The following is a 27,600-nucleotide window of genomic DNA, read 5'->3' as shown; positions in this document are numbered from 1 at the left end:
AAAGCTTGAGCCCAAGTAATAAGCAATTGACTTCATTTTGTTGAAAGATGCTTCTCAACTCTAGAGCTTCATCAGTTCTGTCATGGTAAAGACAGCATGACTAAACATCCCTCATTAGGCATGTGTTTTAGGCAACATAGTTGCATTTTTAACCTTCACTTGTGTGTGTAGCATACTAGACATCAGGCATCATATGTACCGTTGGACTGTGGACATTAGAGGTGTGCACAGCATTGTGGGGCATTATAGGTACACACTGCAATTTTCGAACATCATGGCCACTGTATTTTTAAGACAATAATGAGGTGTTTTGGCTAAACTTTCTATTGTTTTTAGTTACTGCACAGTTTTGGGCTTTAACGTTTGTTTGATTTTAAGGACTTTTATTTTTGTTTATTTCTGAATCTGTACAATAAAAAAATTTGTAACCATGTTAGTACACCTCTTGGTGTCCAATGTAAAATCCTAGAGCAAAACCAGTAATCCGTGATCCTCCATTCAGAATGTCAACAAAACTTACATTGTGAGTGTTCAGGATATTTGCTGTGATTATGTGTGCAGTAAAGGTGTATGTCTGTGTATGACTATTTGATTATGCTTTTGTTATAGTTGCTAGTGTCAAATTTGCCCATTGGCCTCTGACCATCATGGCCTCCTAATCATCCCCATACACTGATTGGCTTCATCACTCTGTCTCCTCTCCACCAGTAAGCTGGTGTGTGGTGGGCGTTCTGGCGCACTATGGCTGCCATCGCATCATCCAGGTGGATGCTGCACACTGGTGGTGGATGAGGAGATTCCCCCGCTTTCATGTAAAAGCGCTTTGAGTACCCAGAAGAGCGCTATATAAATGTAATTAATTAATTAATTAATTATACTACTGTGTAACAAGGAACTAACTTGGGGGGGGGGGGCATGTTTTCCAGAAGGGACATGATGTTTTTGTTGGTAATATATGGACCCAGTTCACGGAAGACATGTAGAAGTTTAAAAGAATGTTGCTGGATAATAATTATCTAGAGAAAGACAAAAGTTTTTGAACTTCACTTCAACATCAAAACTGTGGCAGTACCCTGGTACTGGTTTGTGCCTGTTCCCTATTTATGTACCACAGTATTTATATGGTACTCAGACATACGTCAAAGAATACCATGGTATTACTATGGTACATCATGTCCAAAAACCTGTGGTTTACTTTCACTCTTAGCTTTGTTGTCACATTGCCTTCTGTGTGAATGCAAGTTGGAGCCATAATGTTAAAATTGAATCTACTTATCAGAGCCTAGTAAAATTACAGATATCAATTGATAAATTTTTTCTTTGTTATTGATGTTTCTAATACTTTAGAAAACAGTAAAATTGTCAAGTGTGAAATAATGCAATTCTGTTCAAAAATTTGGGATCAGTAAGATTTTAAAATGTTATTGAAAGAAATCTCTTATGCTCATCAGAGCTGCCTTTATTCGATTAAAAATACATGAAAACTTTAATATTCTGAAATATTATTCCAGTTAAAATTAACTGTTCCTTTTAAAATATATTTAAATTTGTTTTTATTTTTTATATTATTTATTCCTGTGAAGGCAAAGCTGAATTTTCAGCATCATTAGAAATCATTCTAATTACTGATTACTGATTTGCTGCTCAAGAAACATTATTTTATTATTTACTATATTATTATTATTATCAATGAAAACAGCTGTGCTGCTTAATATTTTTGTGGAAACCGATACATCTTTAGAATTATGTGATTAATAAAATGAAAAGAACAGTATTTATATGGAATAGAATATATAATAATATAGGACTTTTAATCCATATAATGCATCCTTGCTGAATAAAAAAGACATTTCTTAAATACATACATATATACATAAATAGAAAGATAAAATGTTCGTGGGAATGCTGTTTAGTGACTAAAAAGCAAAAATGTTTAACGAATTAAACAATTTAAAAACGTCATACACCGGCACGATTTATATTATATATATAACTAATTTCAAATATTTTATCATTAAGCCTTTAGATCAAAATTTTAAGATTTATTTTAACAATTATTTTAATATTTTAAGATCATGGGAAACATCCCAAACAAAGATAGATCTAGATAGACGGTGAAAAATCATCTTCATCTTCACTGATAAATCTTATTCAGCATCAGTAATCAGCCTGGTTCTCATGCTGTGAGACACCTGATTATTTGCAAGGCAGTGTGCTGCATCAGAGTGCTGCTCGGGGTGGCGATGATACAGTTAAGCAGCTTGCAGTGCGTCCAGCCGGACTCAGAGTCTCTTGTCCTCCCATGATCCTCTGCTAATTGTACAGCATGTGCACAGAACCCATCTGCTGTCCCTGCAGTCACAGACATTACTCATCACAACAGCTGATACTACCAATGACTCCTCATACAATCAGCATAGCAGTTCAGTGGAACAATGCTGCTTTACCAATGTTCATATGCTCTTTCTTTTTGTTTCCCCTGCCCCTGCATCTATGGCCTGTGCTCTCTCAGGTCCAGTGCCTGTTTTGTGTATTTCCGCAGAAGCCAGTGCTGTTTTTTGAGGTACGTGGATATTTGGAAACAGTGTGTGGAATTAATGTCCCCAACAAATTTAAAAGGATAGTCTGTGAGAAAGGTCCATTTAATTACATTTTACTCCCCAGTTCTCATTACTGTAATGCTTATTCTTATTACTGACAAAAGATTTATGTATACATTTTGAAGCATTTTTTTCATCATGGTGTCATTTCTTGTACTGCTTTTAATCCTTTTTAATAATAATAAAAAAGGTGTATTACACTAATGAGAATTGGGGAGTAAAATGTACATAATTTTTCTAAAGCAGGGTTTCTGCAGGAGGCTCATTTGTTGATAAAAAGCTCATTAATAAGGCTAATTGGGCTACACAATTAATCAAAATAAAACTGAAATACAAATATATATTTTATCGAATCATGATTATCAAATTAAATGCTGCAATTTAATTAAATATGTATTAAGTCTTTGCATGTTTTAGAGTGAAGAGCAACACTGTGTTCATTTACACTGTGTTTATAGGCTCGGTTCATAGTAAATGCTGTTTAAAAAACGTAATCTCTGCAAGTTCTGTAAGTTTAATGTGCATTTGGGTACAGAATGTGCACTTGATTCACTTTATTTACATTGGCATTTGCATAATTATAAACTTTTTGTGGATAGTTTAGCCTACAGCATTTCACCAACATTCCACCAAAATAATGGCTTGAGGATTTGATATGTCAAAAACTTGAGGGTCACAGCAATAGCAATATGAGCCATTTTTATTTTTGAAATGTAATGTCATATCTATTCCCATCGCTGAGTCAGGCATTCTATAACTCAAAATTATCGCAAAATTATACTTAAAAAAAAATAAAATAAATAAATTGTTGGGTTGAAATGAGACTTATCGATAGGTTTTTTGAGATTCACCCTCACCCATTCACTTTGAATATATGGTAAAGAGCAGCGTGAACATTCAGCTAAAGTTCTCCTTATGTGTTCATCAAAAGAAAATCATTAGGGTTTGTATAAACCTGGGCGATAAAACGGTATCGATATTTATCGACGTTACACCTTTTTCGATATCGATAGAAAACATTTTCAATATAATGCATGATATAGGCACATGCTAAGAGTGACGCAGACAGCACACACGAACACGAACACATGCTGAATTGAGGGCTGTGCCTGCCTGTGATGAGAAGATTGTGAATAAAGAATGAATATTAGTTGAATTTAAAATAAACATTTGCATTTGAATGTTAGGTGGTCAGTCGGGGCGCGCGAGATGTGGCGATGATGTAAGTGTCATTGTTGCATTTTAATGTTTTGTTAGTCTAGCCCACGAGACGCGCCATGCGTTATTCATTCAAAATATTAGAGAAATATAGAAGAAGCAAAGAAGATCTTGATAAAGGTTAAAACCGAAACCAAGCCATTCACACAGAACGCATATTCAGCGCATCTTTAGATGGACAAACATGACTGCTGCACTCGCGTCTCACACAAGAGTTGTATAGAAAGCCATGCAAAGTTAAAAGTTTAAACTTTTAGAAAACACGTACAAATTTGTGGAGGTTTATTCCTTTTCACTGCGTCTCATATGTTTTTAAATGCAGTCTGTGTGAATGGCGCTTCGGCTCTTTAGATTAAGCAGTGCATAAATACATGATGCTGTTTTGTTCATAATTGTTTATGCAATTTACGAAATTATATTTGATTTTTATGAGTTAATTTAGACGTTATGCACGTTTTTATAGAGTTACTTCCTTGCGTTGACAATTTAAATGTGCTACATTATTTTACTCCTCCTTTTTACTCCTTTTACCCTCCTGTGGCCTCGGGAGACAACACAAAAGTTTCCTTAAGATCTATTTAATCTGCATATAAACATTAGAAATTAGATATTTGTTTAATTTTTATTTTGTGTTTGATTGTTAAAACAAAAAATATTAGTTGTTTGCCTCAATAAATTGTGTTCATTAAAAAATACAGTGGTTAAATAAATAAAAAATCTATTGCTTTTTGTTTTAAAAAAGGTTATCTGTTTTGTTCATAATTGTTTATGCAATTTACGAAATTATATTTGATTTTTATGAGTTAATTTAGACGTTATGCACGTTTTTATAGAGTTACTTCCTTGCGTTGACAATTTAAATGTGCTACATTATTTTACTCCTCCTTTTTACTCCTTTTACCCTCCTGTGGCCTCGGGAGACAACACAAAAGTTTCCTTAAGACCTATTTAATCTGCATATAAACATTAGAAATTAGATATTTGTTTAATTTTTATTTTGTGTTTGATTGTTAAAACAAAAAATATTAGTTGTTTGCCTCAATAAATTGTGTTCATTAAAAAATAGTGGTTAAATAAAAAAAAAATCTATTGCTTTTTGTTTTAAAAAAGGTTATAAAAAATGTCAATAATTATCGATAACGAATGATATGAAACATTATGTCGTTGATAAATTTAGCTATATCGCCCAGCCCTAGTTTGTATCTATATGAAGGTAAATAAATGATAACAGAATTTAAATTTTTGGCTGACCTATTGCATGAAGCTGTGTTTTGGACATCATTAAACAGTGAATTGAAACTGTTAAAAACTCTTTTAAACTGTTATTTTTTTATGCTTCAACTGATGATGCCTATGTTCATACGATATGCCTATTATAATACCTTTGATTTGTGAACTTTGTATGATCTTCGACTGTAATATTTTGATCATGGACTGTGGGGTGAATAGGTCAGATGTGCTTCCTAAATACCAAATTATTCACTGTAATTTAGTCATTTTGTTCATGAAAACCATAATTAACACAGATCACATCGGACCTTTTCCTGTCTTTTTAATAAGGATAATAACATCCTGTAAGTGAACAGACTTAAGTGACCTACATACACTGCCGCTTTTGTGAACTTCTGCTTGTTTCCTTTCCTCTACGACCTTCACACGCTATGCCTTTGGTTTCCTCTCTGTTCATGTAACCTACATCGTCTTGATATGATCTTGTGGTTGATTTGGATCATTTGATTTATGTTTTTCAGAGCACTATATTAGTGTGTGTGTGTGTATGGTGTAAGATGAGCCATTTGTTACTTATATGGTCCTCAACAGTTTGTGGAGCCCAGCCCTAGTTTGTATCTATATGAAGGTAAATAAATGATAACAGAATTTAAATTTTTGGCTGACCTATTGCATGAAGCTGTGTTTTGGACATCATTAAACAGTGAATTGAAACTGTTAAAAACTCTTTTAAACTGTTATTTTTTTATGCTTCAACTGATGATGCCTATGTTCATACGATATGCCTATTATAATACCTTTGATTTGTGAACTTTGTATGATCTTCGACTGTAATATTTTGATCATGGACTGTGGGGTGAATAGGTCAGATGTGCTTCCTAAATACCAAATTATTCACTGTAATTTAGTCATTTTGTTCATGAAAACCATAATTAACACAGATCACATCGGACCTTTTCCTGTCTTTTTAATAAGGATAATAACATCCTGTAAGTGAACAGACTTAAGTGACCTACATACACTGCCGCTTTTGTGAACTTCTGCTTGTTTCCTTTCCTCTACGACCTTCACACGCTATGCCTTTGGTTTCCTCTCTGTTCATGTAACCTACATCGTCTTGATATGATCTTGTGGTTGATTTGGATCATTTGATTTATGTTTTTCAGAGCACTATATTAGTGTGTGTGTGTGTGTGTATGGTGTAAGATGAGCCATTTGTTACTTATATGGTCCTCAACAGTTTGTGGAATAAAATTAAATAAAAACTGATTTAGAATCAAGGAATAAATGTCACTGAAACTAATAAACATTTTATTCAAAATATTCATGGCATAGTAGCTTTTCTGCAATGCTGAACAGACAATTAGGGACTACACATGAAAAGATATGTGACACAACAAGTACAGAAGGAGAAGACTCAGAGGTAACATCAACAACAAAGTGTTTATTCACATGTATTTCAGAGAAGCAGCATGGTAAACAGGTGAGTATAAAATGCAATGAATATAGAAAGCACTTAGCTTGAGCGTAAACAGTTTGTTGCAGGTGCTGGCGGGTGTGTGGTGAATGCTTAGTGAAGACTGGACCTGAAGACTGACTGAAGACAGGAAAGTATCCAAGAAAAAAGCAGGGTAAGTCCTCATACGTGGGGAGACGAGGCCAGACAAGGAAGAAGTGGAGAGTAACTGCTCTTATTCAGGGCTTGATGAGATCATCTATGGTAGGTGTGCAGGTGTTGACCAGAAGGGATGCTGGGAAATGTAGTTCCCAGTGGACTGGGCTAGTGACTGAGTATAGTGAATGGACTGGTGACTAGGGACTGTGATTGAGGATAGTGGATGGACTGGTGACTGGGGATTGTGACAGTACTCCCCCCTCCCAGAAGGTGCAACCTTTCACAAAAACAGGCCCAACTGGGAAGTAGAAGGAGGAAGAAGCCAGGATAATTTGAGCCAGGGCAGAGCCAGCCGAGCAGGAAGCCAACAAGGGTGAGCAGATGGAGCTGAGCCCCTCCGACACAGAGCCAAAGACCACCATGGCAGAGCAGAAGGAACTGAAGATTCCCACGGTAGAGCAGTTGACCACCAGAGCAATGTAGATGGAACTGAAGATTTCCACAATGGAGCAGACCACCACCACTGCAGCAGAGACGGTGCCGAAGACCTCCCAGTGGAGCAGAAGACCACCAGGGCAGATCTGGAGGGACTGGAATATAAAGCACAGAGAAGTAAGCAATGGTCATAGTGGCCATGTCCGAGCAGGATGTCTGACTTGAGACCGTCTGGATGGCCGGCTGAGAGACGGGCGTCTGGAGGGCCGGTCTTGACAGATGGGAGATAGGAGAACAGGAGATTCCGCTGGCTGCTGTGGCCAGGACACTGGAGACAGGCAAACTGGGAGCTATCACCTCCACTTCGCTACGAGGAGTAGGGCAGTGTGCGGCCCAAACACAGTATGTATTCTGCCATAACAGGGAGATCAATCAGTGACAGAAGGGACTCTAAATCCTCCAGGCTGGGAACAATCTGATAGGGTACTGGCCTATGGGCTATGATCTCAGGAGACTCAGGTCTAGCACTCAAGATTGCTGGAGATTCTGATTTGGTTGCCCTGTTAATTGAGGTTTCTGGTGGTTGAAAGGTTACTAGGCTAAGCTCTGGGATGAGAGTGGGCACTGGGATGATATTAGGGATGATAGCAGGCAATGAGCTGAGCTCGGGGACGAGAGCAGGCACAGAACTAGGGATAAGGGCTGGGGCCATCACTGGACTTTGCTCAGGGGCTGGAGCCATCATGGGACTCTGGTTAGTGGCCAGAGCCGACCCGGGACTGTGCAGTTACCAACATTTATTTTGGTAGCTATTTTATATGTAGTCTTCAAACAAAAATAGTCTTTAATTCTTCTCTCTTTAGACCAAATCAGTTAAGCTTATGAGAAATTTGAATCAAGGAATTTGGAAAAACTTGAATAAATGATGACAATTTTCATTTTTGCGTGAGCTATCCCTTTAACAGTAGTGAAAAGTGAGCAACTTATAAAAATTATAGTTCATATATAATATATATAATTTATAATTTTTTTAAAAGAAGCAGAATAAGACAAATACAAAAGAGATACAGATTAAACTCATTGTTCAGATACAGTAGGTTTACTTAACATTTATTTAACATCTTATGTTGGTTAACATTAATGACAGGGATATGTACTTAATTAGGAATGCTGTCCCTTTAAGAAGGAAGGCATGCATGTAATACTGACACACATTCAGTTTTCATCCACCAGTTTACGTTTCACTTAATCCATAACCGACTGTATTTACTTGAGATACTCTACACGATAGACATTTTGACTGCTGTGTGTGTATTTGAGCACTGAGAACTGATCGCGTGCTGTATATGAGAACTGATGAAGTGGAGCGTGTGCAAGAGAGAGCACTTCTATCAGCGCGATTCCGCCTATCCCGCCTTCACTAACTTTAAGTTAATCGACAACGAATTGTGACTCCCGGGAAAAACGGGACATCTGGTCACCTTATCCCTACCCCTTCGGGTGCTGAGGCCATTGTTTCAGATCGCTAGTTCGCATTTTGGTAGCCTATCCGTCCACTGCGGCTGCCATATTGAGACTAGATATGCAAACGCCCCTTATCTGATTGCAATCTAATGACAGGGACGCACATTTTGAAGGACAAGACAGTAGCCTATAAGATGCATTTTGAATGTCCGGTAGTCCTCAAATAACATTATAACCCCATCTCGTCTTGTTAATGAAGACACGGCATAAATTTCGTCATAGTTTTTATCATCAGATTTTAGTTTTAGCTCATCAACGTCTCGTCTTAGTCACAGAAAAAAATGTTTGTTAATGAATATTTTTCGTCGTCGTTGATGAAATAAATTAACACTGTTCTCAAGGACAGGACTTAAATGATGAGTTATTACACAGGTACAAGCGGGCTCCGATGACAATTTGGGGGTTCGAGTGGGCTCCCATCTAGATTTAGAGAGAGTTACGGCCTTGACACTGACTTCTGGGAACAGAACAGGCTCGATACAGATCACTGAGACTGGACAGACTCGATACTGAACTCTGGGAATGGAGCCATCTCTGTACTGTGCTCTTTGGTTGGAGCCGATACTGGAGTGGACACAGGGGTTGGCGCCAACACTGGAGCGGATTCTGGAGAGCGTTCTGGAGCTCCTTAGCTGGAGCTGACACGGCTGTGGTCAGGGGCTGGCCCGGTAGAGAACCGTTTCTTCTTCCTCAGCTTTCACCTTTGGGCAGAGGTGAAGTGAAGCAGTGAGGTTTTAATAATCACTGGAGTTGGCCTAGACTCTGGAGCTGGCTAATGTGTTGAAGCAGATTCTGGAGCTGGAATGGAATTATAACTGAACTGGGCTAGAGCTGGCTCAGAACTGAACCCTGGGGCTGGAACGGGTTTGTGACTGGATTCTGGGGCCAGATAGAACTCAATGGCTGGTTCAGACTCTGGAGCGGGCTTCACTGTGTCAGGTTCGAGAATTACATACACTGTAACTTCATTTTCAGGAGCTAGCATGAGAAAATTATTTCTTGGAACAGATTTGGATTAGATTTGGGACTGTTACTCATTGGAATGGATTCATGACTGTTGATTGGGTATGGATTCTGGACATGAGCACTGCAAAGTGGAATTCATCTTCAGAGACGTCCTGATGGACATGATAGGTGGATCTGCAAGCTTTGCCACCAAGGCTGTGCTGTTTGAGATAGCCTTTCTCACCCGACGGAATATGGAAGCACTTGCTGTGACTATATTGAAAGCCGTTGCAGCAGAGACAGAAGACGTGGGGCTTACGGTTTTATCCACAGGGCAGTCAGTAACCTCGCCAACAGTGAGGGACGAGCCACTTAGCCACAGTGCATAATCAAGATAGTGCTTTAGAGAACAGGTGGTAGCTGATGCCGTTATCTGTTGATAAAGATCATCGTCTTATCCACACCAGAAGATTGTCTTCAGGGTATCAGCACTCCATGGTACCCTATAGGAAATATCGAGAAATTCCTCGACATTATCCTCAATTGGATGGCCATCTTGGAAAATGGAGAGGAGTAAATTCACAGGGTTAGAGGGCAGGGTGTCCATAGTTGTTGGAATCGGTCTGGTCTTCTGATTCAAGTACAGAAGGAGAAGTCTCAGAGGTAACGTCAGCAACAAAGTACACTGTAAAAAAATGATTGTGATTTTAACAGTAAAAGACTGTAAAAATGCTACAGTAAAAACCTGTTAACTGGTTAACAGTAAGTTTCCATACTATATTCGGTGAATAAATGTAATTACATTTAATGTAATTTTACAGTAAAATACTGTAAAACAATTTTGGAGGTGAAAAAAAAGTCATTGTATAATTTACAGTGAAAAAACGTAAATTGACACTCCCAGAATTCCCTGCATGATGCTACATATTTGATGTTTTTTTGTTGAAATAACATTTTTTCTTTGTTTTTTCTTATAAGTTGTGTACATTAGGGTTTAATCTTACATCTAATGTTGTCAAATGAATGTTTATTGCATTATTTCAATATCATGTGTGTCAACATGATGAGGTTTTGTGCTTGTGTAAATGACACTGTGCACCTTCTATATATAAGTATTGCCCTCCTCAGCTCGTAGAAAAGCTGTTTGTTATGAGCTTTGGTTCATCATGTGACTTTCTCATCACCACCAGTTTTTGGTGGTTATGGTTCAAAACAGATATTAACACTTCAATATGTTGGTTTATAAACATTACATCAGTTAATGAAATACGGTATTTTATTGTGAATTTAAGTTAAGTCTGTAAAACCTAAAATGTTGCTACCATATTTTTTATGGTGAAGTTCTGGCAACCACAGCTGGCGGTATTTTACCGTAAATGTTACAGATTTTTTTTTACATTGTATTTATTCACAGGAATTTCAGAGAAGCAGCGTGGTAAACAGGTGAGTATATAATTCAATGAAGATAGAAAGCACTAGTGATGTTACGCTCAACACGGAAGATCCGAAGCTTGTATAAAAAAAACAACAACACATTTCACATCAAAGCACTGTATCGGAGCTTGATTCGTTTTGACAAAAGCACATGATCTATGACATTTGAAGCTTCGTTTGTCTGAAAACCACATGCCTGCTTTAGTATCTGGTTCAAACGACATGAACCACTGGTGAACTGCATTTTTTTTCAATATCGTAATTAAATATTAAGCTCAAATGAACTTTGCCTATGAAATAACCGGACTGAGGCAGAGTTAAACTAGACAGATTGCGGATTTAATTTATGAATTTATGTTTCATTTATTTTACTTATTTTACTGCCAGTACACCGATACATTATTTAGATACAATAAAATAAAACAGAATCAGTTGTAGAACCAGATGTGAAACCAGCTGCTGTAATGGACCACCGCAATTTGGAAGGTGTTACTCATTTTCATGACCACTAGATCATGGCCACAACATAAACCGTGTTGAAAAGCTTTGAGTAATGAACCTTTTTCCGATACAATTGTGTTGAAAGCTTAAGTGGTTCAGAACGCTTCACTTCACCATCACTAGAAAGCACTTGAGCATAAACAGTTCTTTGTTGCAGGTGCTGGCGGGTGTGTGGTGAAGGCTTAGTGAAGACTGGAACTGAAGACTGACTGAAGACAGGTAAGTAGCCAAGGAAGTAGCCCAGTAAGTCCTCATATGTGGGGAGACGAGACCAGACAAGGGAAAGTGGAGAGTAACTGCTCTTATACAGGGCTTGATAAGATCATCTATAGCAGGTGTGGTGATGGCTGACTGAGTGCAGGTGTTGACCAGAAGGGACGCTGGGAAATGTAGTTCCCAGTGGACTGGGCTAGTGTCTGAGGATAGGGAATGGACTGGTGACTTGGGATTGTGACAATATGATTATAATGTGATGAAAAGCATCTTCTGGCTCTTGCCCATTTGAGACTCATGATGCATTTTGTACTGAGTGGTTTCCAGGGCGTTGCTGTGTGGTTGCAATTCTATTCTATGTATTCTAGGTGGTTGCTAGGGCATTTTGGATGGTTGCTAGGTGGTCACTTACTGGCCCACTCCCAAGTGTCGATGATATTCTGGTCACTTCATCTTTTTTTTTTTTCCAAAAATCTATTGTCCACCCGATGAAAATTGTATGTTTGATTGCTTAAGTCCTCCACCGCAAGCAGCTAAATTTTGGGTGCAATTTATTATTATTATGTATTAGTCACGGTAATATTTTTTTCTCATTTGACTTCCAGTTCCTCACAGAAATGCCATTGAGGTGCATTATGTGTAAATGTAGAGAGTTAATCAAGATCAGGCTTCAGTGCTCCTTATTACTGTTTTAAGCAACTCAGTTCCCAGAATCCATCTGTCACAGACTTGTCATATTATCAGTGTCCTATACTTGTCTAAAAGCTTCACATTTAATGATGCAAATTACAGGCGTGAATAGAAGCAGACAGGTGTCAGTCTGACCTGTAACTGTAAAGAGAACAGATTGTGCCAGAACATAATCGAATGTGGGCCGCTGGTGGCGTGGAGAGATCAGGGTGTTACATAGCAGGTTTAATTGGGTGTCACGGCACCCTGGATCTGTCAGGTCACCTGGTTCAAGTGTCAGCTGGTGAAAAATGGGACAAAGATTAAGTCAAGGGGAATAAGAGTCTTAGAAGAGTCATGGCCTTATGACAGTAATATGTAATAAAGCGTATAGCTTATTTCAAGATGAAAAAGCAGACTGTGTTGAAAACCTAAGCTATATAATAAGCGTCCACGTAATTGAGTTTATCTACAAATGTGGTACTTTGGGGGTTATGGGGTTATGTCTCATACAATGTTAAACTATTTCATGTAAAAGCCATTTTCTCTGTTAATTGTTCTACACTGAAAATAATGTTTCATTCATCCAATTAAAAAAAATTAGGATAATGATTCCCATCTATATTTTTTAACTTGAGCCAATGAAGAATAAATAACTTGCCCTAAGGGTATATATATTAAGTGTATATATTTCCTTTTTTGTGTGTGAGTTTATCAAAAAGTAGTTAAAGTAACTAATAATCTGTATATTAAAAAGCAAAAGCACATGTTTTGAAATAGAACAGTTTATTGAAACTTTAGACTAAATACATACATAAATAAATAAATAAATAAATAACCTTTGCCTTTGTGTTTTATGTTGAGTATCATATTTAATACATTAGGCTTTTATGGCTCATATATTATGATGTAGGACAATATGGAGCTTAAATTCAAGGAGGAAAAATATACAATTTACTACTTAAAAAAATGCATATAAATATCAATTGTCACTCTGTATCTCCCAAAAATATGTCTTAGTAAGATCATATTTAAATGTTTAGTTTTATAAACAAAGCTCTGTATTGTATTGCAATGCAATACGATGTCAGTTCAGAGATGTACAAATAAACGTTCTTGAAAAGCCTAATGTACCATATTTGGTACCTTCATTTAACAGTTTTTCTAAAAATGGTGTATGGATTATAAAGTAAACCTAAGGTGCTTCAGTCCAGTCAGTGTCCATCTTGAAATATTACTAACAAAATGTACTAAAAAAGTATAAACTATCAATCTGACGACAGAATGCATGTAAAAGTTTGTGTACAACAGGTTTTGATCATGCCTTAGACATTTGTGTATCAAATATGATACAGTAGGCTGTATGGGGTTCATTTTAGGCCATACATTTTTGTGTTACATTTTAAATGTCAAAACTATTTCAAGTTTATTCAGTTTATTTTCAGGTAACATCCTGAATATATATATATATATTTTTTTTTTTTTTTTTTTTTTTTGTTGTTGTTGGTTTTTTTTCACTGCTGTCCTCAGACTTGCATATAACATTCAGGAGTGGCTGTCTGCTCACTTACATCATCTAAACCCCTCTCTTGTGTCTGGGTTATGAAATTCTCGAGCTCTGTTAGGGTGGAGATTATATATCCTGCTTTACCACAACTTTCTTCTCTTGCAGAAGAGGATCGCATCAGAAAGCCTCAGTTAATGGTGAAGAAAGAGCAACCCTCGTCTATCTCTGGTGTGAGTTTAAGAAGTATTTCATTTATATTTCTACTTTCTCTTTTAAATAAGTATAATAAAATTTTATGAATAAATTGTATTAGGTTTTTAACTAGCATATATACTTTAAGTAGTTGTGAAATTGCAGACTTCTTTCATTATTTTTGTCACCATAACAGAATACAAGAAACTAAGGGGTTAAATTTATGTTTGTATTTTGCAGATGATCTAATGGCAGACCAAAGAATGGACATAACTTCCACGATGAATGAGTTCATGTCTCCCAGTTCCACTGACCTGATCAGCAGCTCAATGGGAATGCCGGGCATGGACTACACCCGCAAGAGGAAGGGCAGCATCACCGACTATCAGTAAGAGCAAGTCCTAACAGATCCTCTTACTCTGTTCAAGATTGTTCATCATCATTCACATTTGTGTGCTCATAATGGACCTCAAGCAGGATTCATGATGAGATTCAGGACCCTGTGTCTGGAATTATGGCACCATTCAAAAGTTTGGGGTCAGTAAGATTTTTATTTTTATTTTTGGGAAAAAAAACAAAAAAAAAACACTTTTATTCAGCGAGGATGCAGTAAATTGATCATATGTGACAGCAGAGACATTTACTATGGTACAATTTTTTTTATTTCAGATAAGTGTTATTCTTTTGAATTTGACAAATCTAGAAGAAAGTATCACATTTTCAAAAAAAAAAAATGCAGCAGAATATTGATATTAATAATAAGAAATATTTTTGAGCAGCAAATCAGCATGTTAGAATAATTTCTGAAGAATCATGTGACACTGTGAAGACTGGAGTAATGATGCTGAACATTTTTTCCAGCTTTACATCACAGGAATAAATTACATTTTAAAATATATTAAAGCAGAAAACAGTTCTTTTAGATTGTAATGCCATTTCTTAATGTTACTGTAAATTGTATTTTTTGATCAAGTAAATGCAGCCTTGCTGAGCATAACAGACTTCTTTTAAAAACAATAAAACAAATCTTACCTACCCCAAACCTTTGAGCTGTAATGTATATTATTGTATAATGTGTAATATTGTATATGTGTAATACTGTATAATGTGTAATAATTTAACAATAAGTATGTGAGCGATACAGAGCACGGAGCAGAGTTGCATAATTTTGCTTGTAGCAGGGTTTCTTTCTTTCTTTTTTTAAAGTTAGAACATCTGTGTTCTCTTTCTTTCCAAGATCACTCTGACATCACTCTAAAACAAACATCACATATACAACTTAATTTCATTAAGAATCCATCATGTTAAGCAACTTGATACTTATTAGCAATAAGATTGAATTTTTTTTATTCATGAAATATGACCATATACTGTATATATATATATATATATATATATACACACACACACACACACACACACACACACACACACACACACACACACACACACACACACACACACAGTGGGTATAGAAAAGAATCACCAGCCTGAAATGAAGCAGACACAGTTTTTGTTTTATCCAGCTGTATTTACTCAGTGCAACTTATAACATCCAAGTGAAAGATATAACACCAACATATCAGAAAAAATAAAAAAATTAATAAACAAAATTTTATGTATGACTTGTAATCTCAAACAGGTATAGCTAATCACATTCTCAATGGCATACAAAGCCATTTGATTTTCAACTGTGATCAGCTGTGGTCATTTTGATCAGCTCAGCATGAAAAGAGCTTTCCTGCAGCATTTCAGTCCTTGGTAGTGCAACTGAAGCAAACAATCAACTATGGATGGCAAAGCACTGTAAAAAATATCTCTGGGATAAAGTTGTGGACAGGCACAAGTCAGGAGATGGAGAAAAAAAAAGGCTTTATCAATGCCTAGAAGCACAATGAAGTCTATTATTAAGAAGTGGAAGGTATTTGGTACAAAACAGACCCTCCCTGGATCAGAACGTCGCTCCAAACTGGATGAAAGAGCCAGGAGGAAACTGGTCAGAGAGGCGACCAAGAGTCCTACAGCAACTCTGAAGCAGTTGCAGGAATTTGTGACAAAGAGTGGTCATTGTGTGGATGTGACAACAACAGCCCCGTTTACATGCACACTTTTTTTTCCATTCTGACTGAGATCATTCCGATTGACGGATTCTGGTTGACTGTTTAAATGGGATGTAATCTAAACCGATCTGGTGTTTACATGTGCTGACGCTTCCAATCGGAATAATTTTGTGACCTGCGCACACAGCTCGTCTGCCGCATTAGGAACGTCATTATTTCCTGCGTTTTCAATTCAGTCAAGATGGTGCATCACTTAATCCTTGTGTTAGTTCAGCATTGTGTTTATTTTAATCAAGCAACAGCGATACTAGGTGCTGTTGCTGCAAACGTAGAGAAGAAGACAGGTGCAAGAAGCTGGCCTCTTTGGTCGTGGTGCTTCGCTACGAAGCATTAATTTTCTACTCCTCCCTCCTCAAGACCGAAGCATGTGGATGAAGGTGTGTAACAAGGACTGCTGGGAGTTTGATTTCGCCGCACCACCATTTTGTATTCTGACGACACACTCCCGGTGCGTCAAAACCAGGCATGCGCAGAAGGACGTACACTCAAAGAAATCGGATCAGCTCATTTACATGGTGTAATTTTTTGTTTGATCGGTTCATGAAAAGGTTTATTCCACCCCTTTCAATCTGACTGAAATTTCAAATGGGTTTGAGCATTTTTAATCCGATTGAGGTGTTTACATGGTGCATTTTCATTCAGATTGGACTTTTAAACCAATATAATCATTATAATCGGAATACAATGCTCCATGTAAACGGGGCTACTACAAATTCTCCACCAATATGGCTTGTATGGGAGGGTTGCAAGAAAAGAAGCCACTCCCCAAGAAAGGCTACATGCAGTCACGACTGAGTTTTGCCAAAACACACTTTAAGATTATGAGGCAGGTGAGAATAAAATTGAATTATTTGGCCTCAACACCAAACGAAATGGCAGAAATTCAATACAGCTTTTTAGAAGGAAAAATGTACGGGACAAAATACCGTCAAATTCTTGAGGAAAATCTGCTGCTCTCTGCTAGAAAGTTGTCAATGGGAAGAAGGTTTACCTTCCAATATGACCCAAAGCACACAGCAAAACTGACCACACAGTGGTTGAAGGAGAAAAAGGTGAATGTCATTGCATGGCCTAGTCAGAGCCCAGACTTAAACCCCATTGAAAATCTGTGGAATGACTTGAAGACTGCAGTCCACAAACCCTCACCCAACCCTCATCATATTTAACTGAACTTGAGCAGTTCTGCAAAGAAGAGTGGGCAAAAGTCTAGATGTGCAAAGTTAGTAAAGACAAATCCCAACAGCCTAAAGGCTGTAATTAAAGCAAAAGGTGGTTCAACAAAATACTGACACAAGGGGGGTGATCCTTTTTCTAACTCACAAAATTCTGAAATGAATGAGAAAATTACTGATGGCTTAATGTGGATGAGACAAAGAATAAAATCTGATGTAAACATTAAAATGGTGGGTAAAAAATCAATCTCTGTTCTTGGATATAAAGTTTTTAAACAATTCATCATCTATAATCATAAAATTATATAAAAAAAATCACGCCATAATACTAATGCGTCCCTCTCATATGTAAATGGTGAGAACTGCAAGGAGTGAGAATTGAAATTAAAGTGATCCTTTTTCTAACTCACAAAATTCTGAAATGAATGAGAAAATTACTGATGGCTTAATGTGGATGAGACAAAGAATAAAATCTGATGTAAACATTAAAATGGTGGGTAAAAAATCAATCTCTGTTCTTGGATATAAAGTTTTTAAACAATTCATCATCTATAATCATAAAATTATATAAAAAAAAATCACGCCATAATACTAATGCGTCCCTCTCATATGTAAATGGTGAGAACTGCAGGAGTGAGAATCTGAAATTAAATTTGTCAATATGTTTCTTTTCACAGAATTGATGGATTTTCATTTGAGTAAGTATCAAAGCAAAACATCTAAATTACTATATATATATATATATATATATATATATATATATATATCTCACTGAAACATCCCTAAACCATGGTACTGTCAGAGTACCTTTTTGTTTGTGTGTCTCTCTTTGAGGACAAGCAGATTACTCATCTCATTAAAATTTAAAAATAGAAATATATCAACTTACCCTTTTGTTTAAGAGAAAAATACCAATTGTGTCCTCTTAGATCTGAGGCTTCATGGATGAGATTCCTCATCCCAATCTCACAGCTCACACAAACCGCTGAGAGTGAATGGTCAGTGAGTATGGATGAAAACATGCCAACTGGTCAAACTGTCCAGTCTGTTCTTGTTTTAAGACAAATGCAGACCAGCACCTTCTGCATTCTGCATTCTAACTTCATGCAGAGAGACTGAGCACAGTGTTTCAAGGGCAAATATTGTGCAGAAATTACTTTTGTGAATCAGGTGCAAACATTGCGAAAACAGCTTGTGCAAATAAACACTATTTGCACAGTGAAATCATCCCTTTAATAGTTTATAACTGTTAGTGTCTGAATATCACGCATAGTAGCAGTTATTTTATTAGCAGTTATTGTGTTATATGTAGCTGTGATTTTGAGGTTTGTTTTTAACAGTAACTTGTAATGCAGGGTTTTCCATCCAAGGGGGTTATGAAAATAAGAACATGTGTAGTTCTATTATATTATCTATCAAGTAAATATTTGAGGTTTAGGTGAGTAAAAAGTATGTGGTAGATGTTATCATTATAAAGCCCTCAGGTAAACAATGTGTAACATTTCTCTCATTCTGGCCAGTTATGATACAAGTCATTATGAAACAACCAATCTGGAGCTGATGGTGCATGAGATGGGAGTTACATCATATCAAGTCATAGTATATTTGTAACTCGTACCATATTGTGGGATCCTTATCCTGCAATGATATTTAATGACAAGAAATTAATCAGATATGCTCTTAACCTAATCATGTATGGACTATAATGAAAATAAACAAGAAAGAGAATAATTATTTTTTTATAAAGAGTATTTTCATGTGGTTCTGAGAAATAATTTGCACATCATCTTTTACTTGCAAATCAGGGTATATAACCATTCAGGTTACTTTATATAGGTTGACTTGTGAACTATTTAAGCTAATGTATTTGTTTACTGTTCATTTTTAAGGCACAGTATGGACATAGACAAGGACAAACAACTTGGAAGGTAAATTAAATGATTGATTTATTTATATACTGTATATTTATACATAAAAATTGTATTATCAGCATAAAAAATCAAAAGGTAATGTTTTTTTTTTTAGTATTTAGTTTGTTGCCCTTTTGCTTTAAGGGTATGCTTCAAAGGGAATTTAATACATTTTCTATTCATTTCAATGTTTCTTTGTTTAAAAAAATAAATAAAAACAAATATATATATACTGTATATACATACATACATACATACATACAGTAATGCTTGAAAGCTTGTGAAATCTTTAGAATTTTTGATATTTTAACATAATTATGACCCAAAAGATCATCACTAGGGCTGTCACTAACGATTATTTTGGTAATTGAGTAATCGGTCAATTATTCTGATAAATGATAAGTTTGTGTGGAGCAGCATTTACTGTACTGTGAACAAAGCTTATCTGACATGCACGTACATAACCTACACGCAATAATTAAAGTGCATATATTAAGCCTTCATTGCATATATTTATTTAACTGAATCGTAGCGTTTGTCAATTCACAATAGCATTATGCTTTATTATGATCCTTAAATGGGTTTACTATATCATGCAGCCTGCGTTTCATGGATTGTCGTACATGGAATGCGTCCGGTATTTTGCCAGTTACTCAATATGGGCAAATTGCAGTCAAGGATTTTTTTTAAATCAAGTACTTGAATTGAATCAAGGAATCGTGACAGCCTGAATCATCAGATTTTCACACAAGTCCTAAAAGTTGGCGAAGAGAATACAATCAAACAAATGACACAAAAATATATACTTTGTCATTTCTTTATTGAGAAAAATTATCCAGTGTTACACATCTGTGAGTGACAAAAGTATGTGAATCTTTGCTTTCAGTATCTGGTCTGACCCCCTTTTGCAGCAATAACTGCAGCTAAACGGTTCTTGTAACTGATGACCAGTCCTGCACAACAGCCTGGGGGAATTTTAGCCCATTCCTCAGTACAGAACTGCTTAACTCTGTGATGTTGGCGGGTTCCCTCCTCTGAACTGCCTGCTTCAGGACCTTCCACAAAATTTCAATTGGATTAAGGTCTTTGACTTGACCGTTCCAAAACATTACATTTTCTTCTTGAACCATTCTTTGTTAGAATGACTTGTGTGCTTGAGATTGTTGTCTTGCTGCATGACCCACTTTCTCTTGAGATTCAGTTCACTGACAGATGTCCTGACATATTCTTTTAGAATTTGCTGGTGTAATTCAGAATTAATTGTTCCATCAATTTCAATTGGATTAAGGTCTTTGACTTGACCGTTCCAAAACATTACATTTTCTTCTTGAACCATTCTTTGTTAGAATGACTTGTGTGCTTGAGATTGTTGTCTTGCTGCATGACCCACTTTCTCTTGAGATTCAGTTCACTGACAGATGTCCTGACATATTCTTTTAGAATTTGCTGGTGTAATTCAGAATTAATTGTTCCATCAATGATGGCAAGCCATCCTGGACCAGATGCAGCAAAACAGGCCCAAATTATATATAGCACCATTCACACAGAGATTCAAGAAAATACACGGATAATGTGTCCCGGGAATTGTTCCCGGATCATTAGATTTTGGTTAATTCACACTGCCAGTGATTTCCCGGAATCTGTGCGTGTGTTCACACACAACTCGTAAACGTCCAGTAATGACACGTGACATCAGGATGTGACGTGTAATGTACGAGTCGAAAACTTGAGCTTACTTATTACCTGTGATTTCTCTCTCGAGAAACCACACTGTTTCATTTTGGTTTTAATTTGCTCATACACAACCGCATCACGTACCGTTCCACTGAGCTGGCGAACGATCTCAGCTTCAGCGCGGATACCGAGGAGCTCCGTGGTCTCTGCTTCAGTCCAGTTTGCACACATTTCTGGTAATTTAAAAAAAAATTTTTTTACTCGAACACCACTCTCTGCGTTTAAAACACCGACTAGCCCCTCCGGCACTGCAAGGTTGTATTATTGAAAACACCCACTCAAAGAATCGCACAATAACTACATCATAACTACGATGCATCTGTTACGGCATTGGTTCCGGCTTTTGTTCACACAGGGCACCTTCCGGGACTGAACCCGGCAATGTTATAGGTCCCCAACCCAGGATCAATCCCGGGACGTGTTTGCGTTCACACAGAAGGCACTCCGGCAATTTTCTGAGACCAACGTGCAGTGTTAAAGGGGTTTATTATACTACCATCACGTTTCACAGATGGGAAAAGGTTCTTATACTGGAATGCAGTGTTTTCCTTTCTCCAAACATAACGCTTCTCATTTAAACCCCAAATTTCCCCAATAGCCCTCTGGCGTGTCCACATGATCTTTAGCAAGCTGCAGACGGGCAGTGATTTTCTTTTTGGAGAGCAGTGGCTTTTTCCTTGCAACTCTGCCATGCACACCATGGTTGCTCAGTGTTCTCCTAATGGTGGACTCATGAACATTAACATTAGCCAATGTGAGAAAGGCCTGGGGTCCTTTGCAACCTCGTGGACAATTACACGTCTTGCTTTTGGAGTGATCTTTGTTGGTCGACCACTCCTGGGGAGGGTAACAGTGGTCTTGCATTTCCTCTATTTGTACACAAACTGTCTTGACTGTAGATTTGTGGAGTCCAAACACTTTACAAGTGGTTTTGTAATATTTTACACCCTGATGAGCAACATCAACTCTTTTTCTGAGGTTCTCAAAGACCTTCTTTTGTTCATGCCATGATACACTTCCACAAACATGATCAGACTTTGATAGATCCCTGTTCTTTAAATAAAACAGAGCAGGCAATGTCACCTGATAAACATCCCATTGATTATAAACACCTCTAAACAGATGGACTCTAATTTCGCCTTCAAATTAACTGCTAATCCTAGAGATTCACATATTTTTGCCATCATTTTCCAGAATAAATAAATAAAGTATATATTTTTGTCTCATTTGTTTGATTGGATTCTCTTTGTCAACTGTCAGCACTTGTGTGAAAATCTGATGATCTTTTGGTTCATATTTAAGCAGAAATATAGAACATTCTGAAGGGTTCACAGATTTTGAAGCACCACTTCAAAAGTGTGTGTGTGTGAGAAATTTTCAAAATAAAATGGTAAAACTATTTTAAGGACCAATTCTCACTATTAACTAGTTGCTTATTAGCATGCATATTACTAGTATATTGGCTGTTTATTAGTACTTATAAAGCACAAATTAATGTCTTATTCTGCATGTGCATATTCTAGATTCTTTAACCCAACCCAATACATAACCTTAACAACTACCTTACTAACTATTAATAAGCAGCAAATTAGGAGTTTATTGAGGGAAAACTCTTAGCTAAAAGTGAATATGTGTTTCCTATTCTAAAGTGTTACCAATAAAATGGTTACTGGTTATTCCACCACGTGACTGTATCTGATTATCTGGTGTTTATACTTAGGCCACATGATTAATTATTTCTGAGACGTTAAACTATTTTTCTCTCAACAGGGTTGATCAGCAGATTAAAAATGCAAGGTACTGTAATCCAAAGCAATTCTGTATATATATATATATATATATATACTATAATTGATAGATCATATGCTATTGTAGATCCTGTGCCTTTTCTTCCAAGAGTAACATTATTTTGGACTCTTGGTCATCAACAGGGACGCTCACAGTCAGATAGAAAAGAGACGCAGAGACAAGATGAACAGCTTTATTGATGAGCTGGCTTCATTAGTGCCTACCTGCAACGCCATGTCCCGCAAGCTGGACAAACTCACGGTGCTGCGCATGGCGGTCCAGCATATGAAAACACTTCGAGGTTAGATTCATCATTCTCAACAGAGAACTCAGCTTTTTAATGCCATTATCTTTACATTAGAGATGTGCATTCGAGTTATTTTGTAGTTGAGTACTGTATTGTAAAAATGACTTAAAAAATATGACATGTACATCACAAACATTATATCATCAATAATGGTAGCAAAACAGGTTAATTGAACAATCTGTGCTTTAAGGGGCTTCTTAAAGGGATAGTTCACCCAAAAATGAAAATTTGAAGTTTATCTGCTTACCCCCAGGGTATCCAAGATGTAGGTGACTTTGTTTCTTCAGTAGAAAAAATTTGATGATTTTTAAGTCCAACCGTTGGACCGTATAAGACCATCAGTCTTATAACGCATGGCAATGGTAACAAAGTCTATGAGTGTAAAAAAAACATGCACAGACAAATCCAAATTAAAGCCTGCGGCTCGTGACGACACATTGATGTCCTAAGACACGAAACGATCGGTTTGTGCCAGAAACCAAACAGTTTTTATATAATTTTTTACCTCCTATACAACACTATGTCCAACTGCTTTGAGCACGCGCACAACTTCCGGTGCGTGAGGCGTGTACGCGCTCTGGCGTAGTTTACATTAATGGGTGTGTTGTCGTGGGAGGAGCAAACGACAGACACCGTTTATTAACAGAAAATAAACTAAGTGTCCAAAATAAACAGGGGATCTGGTGTCCTCGTTGTGCTGCGGGGTTCATGCAGGGAAGGGCAGTGGTCAAGAAGGAAGGAAGGGTCCAGGTAAGGGGCGGAGTTCGGCGGCCGCACGCGCTCCCCTCTCCGGTCCGGGGTGCGAGGGGCGGCGGCTTCTATCAGTGGCTTCGTCCTTCTCTCTGCCCACGCCGCTTGAAGGGACTAGACGGCCCAGCATCCTTGCCCGACACCCGTGTAACGGGTGCGGTTCTCGTCCAGACTGCGGGTCCGGCATCTCACTACTCTGGCGGCACGAGAGTCCCTCTACGCACCCCTCCTGGACCCACGAGGACACCAGCGTGCATGCACCGGGAAGAGACCGGTCTCCCGAGGAGAGGCGTGCTTGGCATTTGAACAGCGGCGGTGATGAGGCTCCATTCGGTTCAGGTGTGCCCCATCACATGCCACCAGCCCTGACTATTTCAGCGCCCCTCCTCTCACACGCATCCACTCATGTCGGGAGCCTGGCGAAGGGTGGCGATTAAGGGACGGGGTGATGCTGATAATTAGGGGGAGGCAGCCGACTCGTCACAGTGTGTTGATATCCAGCCGAAGAGCAATAAACCATAACTTCAGGCGAGCAGGCTCAGAAGTCGGTTTGAACAGTCCGGATAAGCGATAAGTAAGTACCATTTTGATTAGCCGTCGTACCTACAATGTTTGTGCACTGTGTAAACAATGAGTGACGTATACGCGTGAGAGATCAGTTCCGGCGCTTGCATAAACTACGCCAGAGCGCATACACGCCTCACGCACCGGAAGCCGTGCGCGTGCTCAAAGCAGTTGGACATAGTGTTGCATTAGAGGTGAAAAATGATATAAATACTGTTCGGTTTCTGGTACAAACCGATCGTTTCGTGTCTTAGGACATCAGTGTGTCGTCAGGAGCTGCAGGGTTTAATTTGGATTTGTCTGTGCATGTTTTTTTTACACTCATAGATTTTGTTACCATTGCCATGCATTATAAGACTGATGGACTCCAACGGTTGGACTTAAAAATCTTCGTTTGTGTTCTACTGAAGAAACAAAGTCACCTACATCTTGGATGACCTGGGGATAAGCAGATAAACATCAAATTTTCATTTTTGGGTGAACTATCCCTTTAATTCTCTATTCCGAAAGCATGCCATTACATGAATGTCACATATAAACAGTGCCACCAAATGCATTCTGTTGTAACAGCGAGATCTAGGAAGGATTTAGTGTTTAAGTATATTTCATTGGTTCCAGCAGGTCAAGTGATTCATGTACTTCACATTGTGTTTTGTCTATTTGAGTTGTTGGTGCACAAGTACAAGTGGTGCACAAGTTAATTGATTACTTATGCTTATTTTATACTGTCTTTTTAAGGTGCTGCAAACCCTTATACTGAAGCTAACTACAAGCCAGCTTTTTTATCAGAAGATGAGCTGAAGCACTTAATATTAAGGGTAGGTGACCTAAAGAAATTAATCCTTTTGTGTTATGCTGAGTGACAAACCCTGGCTGTGACTCACTGGTGATTCATTTGGCATCTCAGGCTGCTGACGGTTTTCTGTTCGTTGTGGGCTGTGATCGGGGAAAGATCCTTTTTGTGTCAGAGTCTGTCTACAAAATTTTAAATTACAGTCAGGTAATCTGTAATCTTCTAATGCTACTATGATTCACCACTCAGCATATACGAATCATCAGACTGTGAAGTGACTCACTATATTGCCTGCTCTCTTTGTCTCACAGAATGACCTGATTGGCCAGAGTTTGTTCGATTATTTGCATCCTAAAGACATTGCAAAAGTCAAAGAGCAGCTCTCATCTTCTGACACAGCCCCACGCGAAAGACTCATCGATGCTAAAAGTAAGTTAGCACCTGCTAATAAATACACCATTATGCAGACAAACTTTAAAGGCAGGAATATGCTGCATATTTTTCCATTTTAAAAGACTAGCATCATACTTTTTTTTTTTTTTGCATTATACATATTGCTGACTTTGTAAATGCTTACAAAGAAAAAACTGGGCATCATTCACTAAACGACCTGTACCAAAAAGTAGTATACTTCGTTTATTTTATTAAGTATATTTAAGTAAATTTCAAGTATATTTGTAAGTATACTTTATGTAGTAAGTATACAAATATCAGTGTACTAGTAGTATTCTTGTAAGTGTACTATTTCAGTACTCCTTGGGACTAAATTGGCCCACTTTCTAGTATATAAAAGTATACTTTTAAGTATACTTTAAGTATAACAGTATTAAACTTTGAGTACACAGCTAGTTTACATCAATATTTTTTAGCTTGTACTGTAATTATACTAAAAGTGAACTTATAGTTAGTTTACTAATTCAATTCTTGTAGTAGCATTTTTAGTACACTTTGAAGTATAGTCTCAGTAAACTACTAGTTTAGTAGTTTTATACTGCAAGTATACTCGTAAGTTTTCTTTAAATATACTACTATGTTCCTATTTAGGTATTAATTTATATATTTTGTTATATGAATATCTGAACATACAAAACATCAAAAGAAAGAACAGGGTATCTGATTGTAAACAAAAACATTTTATTCTAGCTTCATGCATTCTTTTTTTTATAAACACTTGAATGTGGGTAAGCTTCATGAATAAAAAAATAAAGAAATAAACAACATTTTGAACAAAAAGCTGAAAAAAGATTAATTGGATTCAGAATGATAATCAAAACGTAGATGGAGTCGATCAACACCCCAAAGCTTGACAGTCATTATTACCTCTTCATTGGTCGACATTTTATTCCATAACGTTACACAGTTTTGATGCTGTTTTATGTCTGCTGATCGTGTAAAATTACATGTGGAAGCATCTGTTGTATCGGGTTCTTCGTTACTTGTGTTTTTTGGATATTCTGTACAGAAGATGTGTAATAGACAGTATAACAATGAAAACACGGATTCTAAGAGCACAAGTATACAGTAGCTCAAATATATTTAGACTTTTTCTAAGCAGAAGTCAAGTATACTTAAATGTAATTTTAAGTATTTTTCTGAGTAGTACGTAAAGCCCATTTCTGAGAAGTGCATAAAAAGTAGACTAAAAGTATACTGTCCTATTTTTGGTTTAAAGGGGTCATATGATGCTTTTTTAAAGATCATTATTTTGTGTATTTGGTGTAACAGAATATGTTGACATGCTTTAATGTTCAAAAAACACATTATTTTTCAAATACTGTACATTATTGTAAGTCCTCTATGCCCCGCCTCTCTCAAACGCTTAGTTTTCTACAAAGTCCCTCCTTCCGACAAGCGCAGTCTGCTCTGATTGGCCAGCTGACCCAGTGCATTGTGATTGGCCGAACACCGCAAGCACTCGTCGGAAATGTAACGCCCCTTACCATAAGAGCTTCATCTTTCAAAATAAATGTAAAGACAGAGCCCAAAAGGGGAACAAAGTCTCGTTAGGGATCTCATCTATGCACAATCAGCTTGTAACACTCCAAAGAGAAAGGAAAATTTGAAATCGCATCATATGACCCCTTTAAAAAGCATCCTAATAGCACACTTGAATAAACTTTTTTTTCATAACAGGACTCACACTACCAGATTTGCAAGTTGTTCCAAACATAACAAACTCACACAGAAACATGTAACTCATACCTCTCATGTATCCAAGATGGCGGCGCGTTCACAAGCTGCGGCTTCTCTCTCTCCCGACAGAAAGGTGTTTTCGTGTTTTTTGTCTTGTGAGTCGCAGTGTTTTTGTATGTATTCGTCTATTTGTTTCTAAGAGCGCATATAGTTGTGAGTTTCTGCTCGATGTCGGCAGAACCACAT

At 37.3% G+C, this 27,600-nt stretch overlaps 1 protein-coding gene across 1 annotated transcript in view; it reads left to right on the top strand.

The window, feature by feature from the left end:
- The first annotated feature begins 5,653 nt into the window (after positions 1 to 5,653).
- The window catches only part of LOC107552974 (aryl hydrocarbon receptor nuclear translocator-like protein 1), a 37,434-nt gene continuing 15,487 nt past the window's right edge, over positions 5,654 to 27,600 (top strand). The window contains exons 1-13 of the mRNA XM_016235036.1: positions 5,654 to 6,679; positions 10,982 to 11,721; positions 14,057 to 14,119; positions 14,324 to 14,471; positions 18,053 to 18,073; positions 18,305 to 18,373; positions 19,265 to 19,303; positions 22,790 to 22,816; positions 22,951 to 23,108; positions 25,167 to 25,246; positions 25,336 to 25,428; positions 25,533 to 25,650; positions 27,355 to 27,377. Coding sequence (XP_016090522.1) covers positions 14,086 to 14,119; positions 14,324 to 14,471; positions 18,053 to 18,073; positions 18,305 to 18,373; positions 19,265 to 19,303; positions 22,790 to 22,816; positions 22,951 to 23,108; positions 25,167 to 25,246; positions 25,336 to 25,428; positions 25,533 to 25,650; positions 27,355 to 27,377 — 810 coding nt within the window. The 5' untranslated portion in view covers positions 5,654 to 6,679; positions 10,982 to 11,721; positions 14,057 to 14,085. The remainder of the gene's footprint in view (positions 6,680 to 10,981; positions 11,722 to 14,056; positions 14,120 to 14,323; positions 14,472 to 18,052; positions 18,074 to 18,304; positions 18,374 to 19,264; positions 19,304 to 22,789; positions 22,817 to 22,950; positions 23,109 to 25,166; positions 25,247 to 25,335; positions 25,429 to 25,532; positions 25,651 to 27,354; positions 27,378 to 27,600) is intronic.

Source organism: Sinocyclocheilus grahami, unplaced genomic scaffold (assembly GCF_001515645.1).
Source record: "Sinocyclocheilus grahami isolate Dianchi unplaced genomic scaffold, SAMN03320097.WGS_v1.1 scaffold462.1, whole genome shotgun sequence".
Lineage (NCBI taxonomy): Eukaryota > Metazoa > Chordata > Actinopteri > Cypriniformes > Cyprinidae > Sinocyclocheilus > Sinocyclocheilus grahami.
Note: the sequence above shows the minus strand (reverse complement) of the source record. Positions and strands in the feature narration are given on the sequence as shown.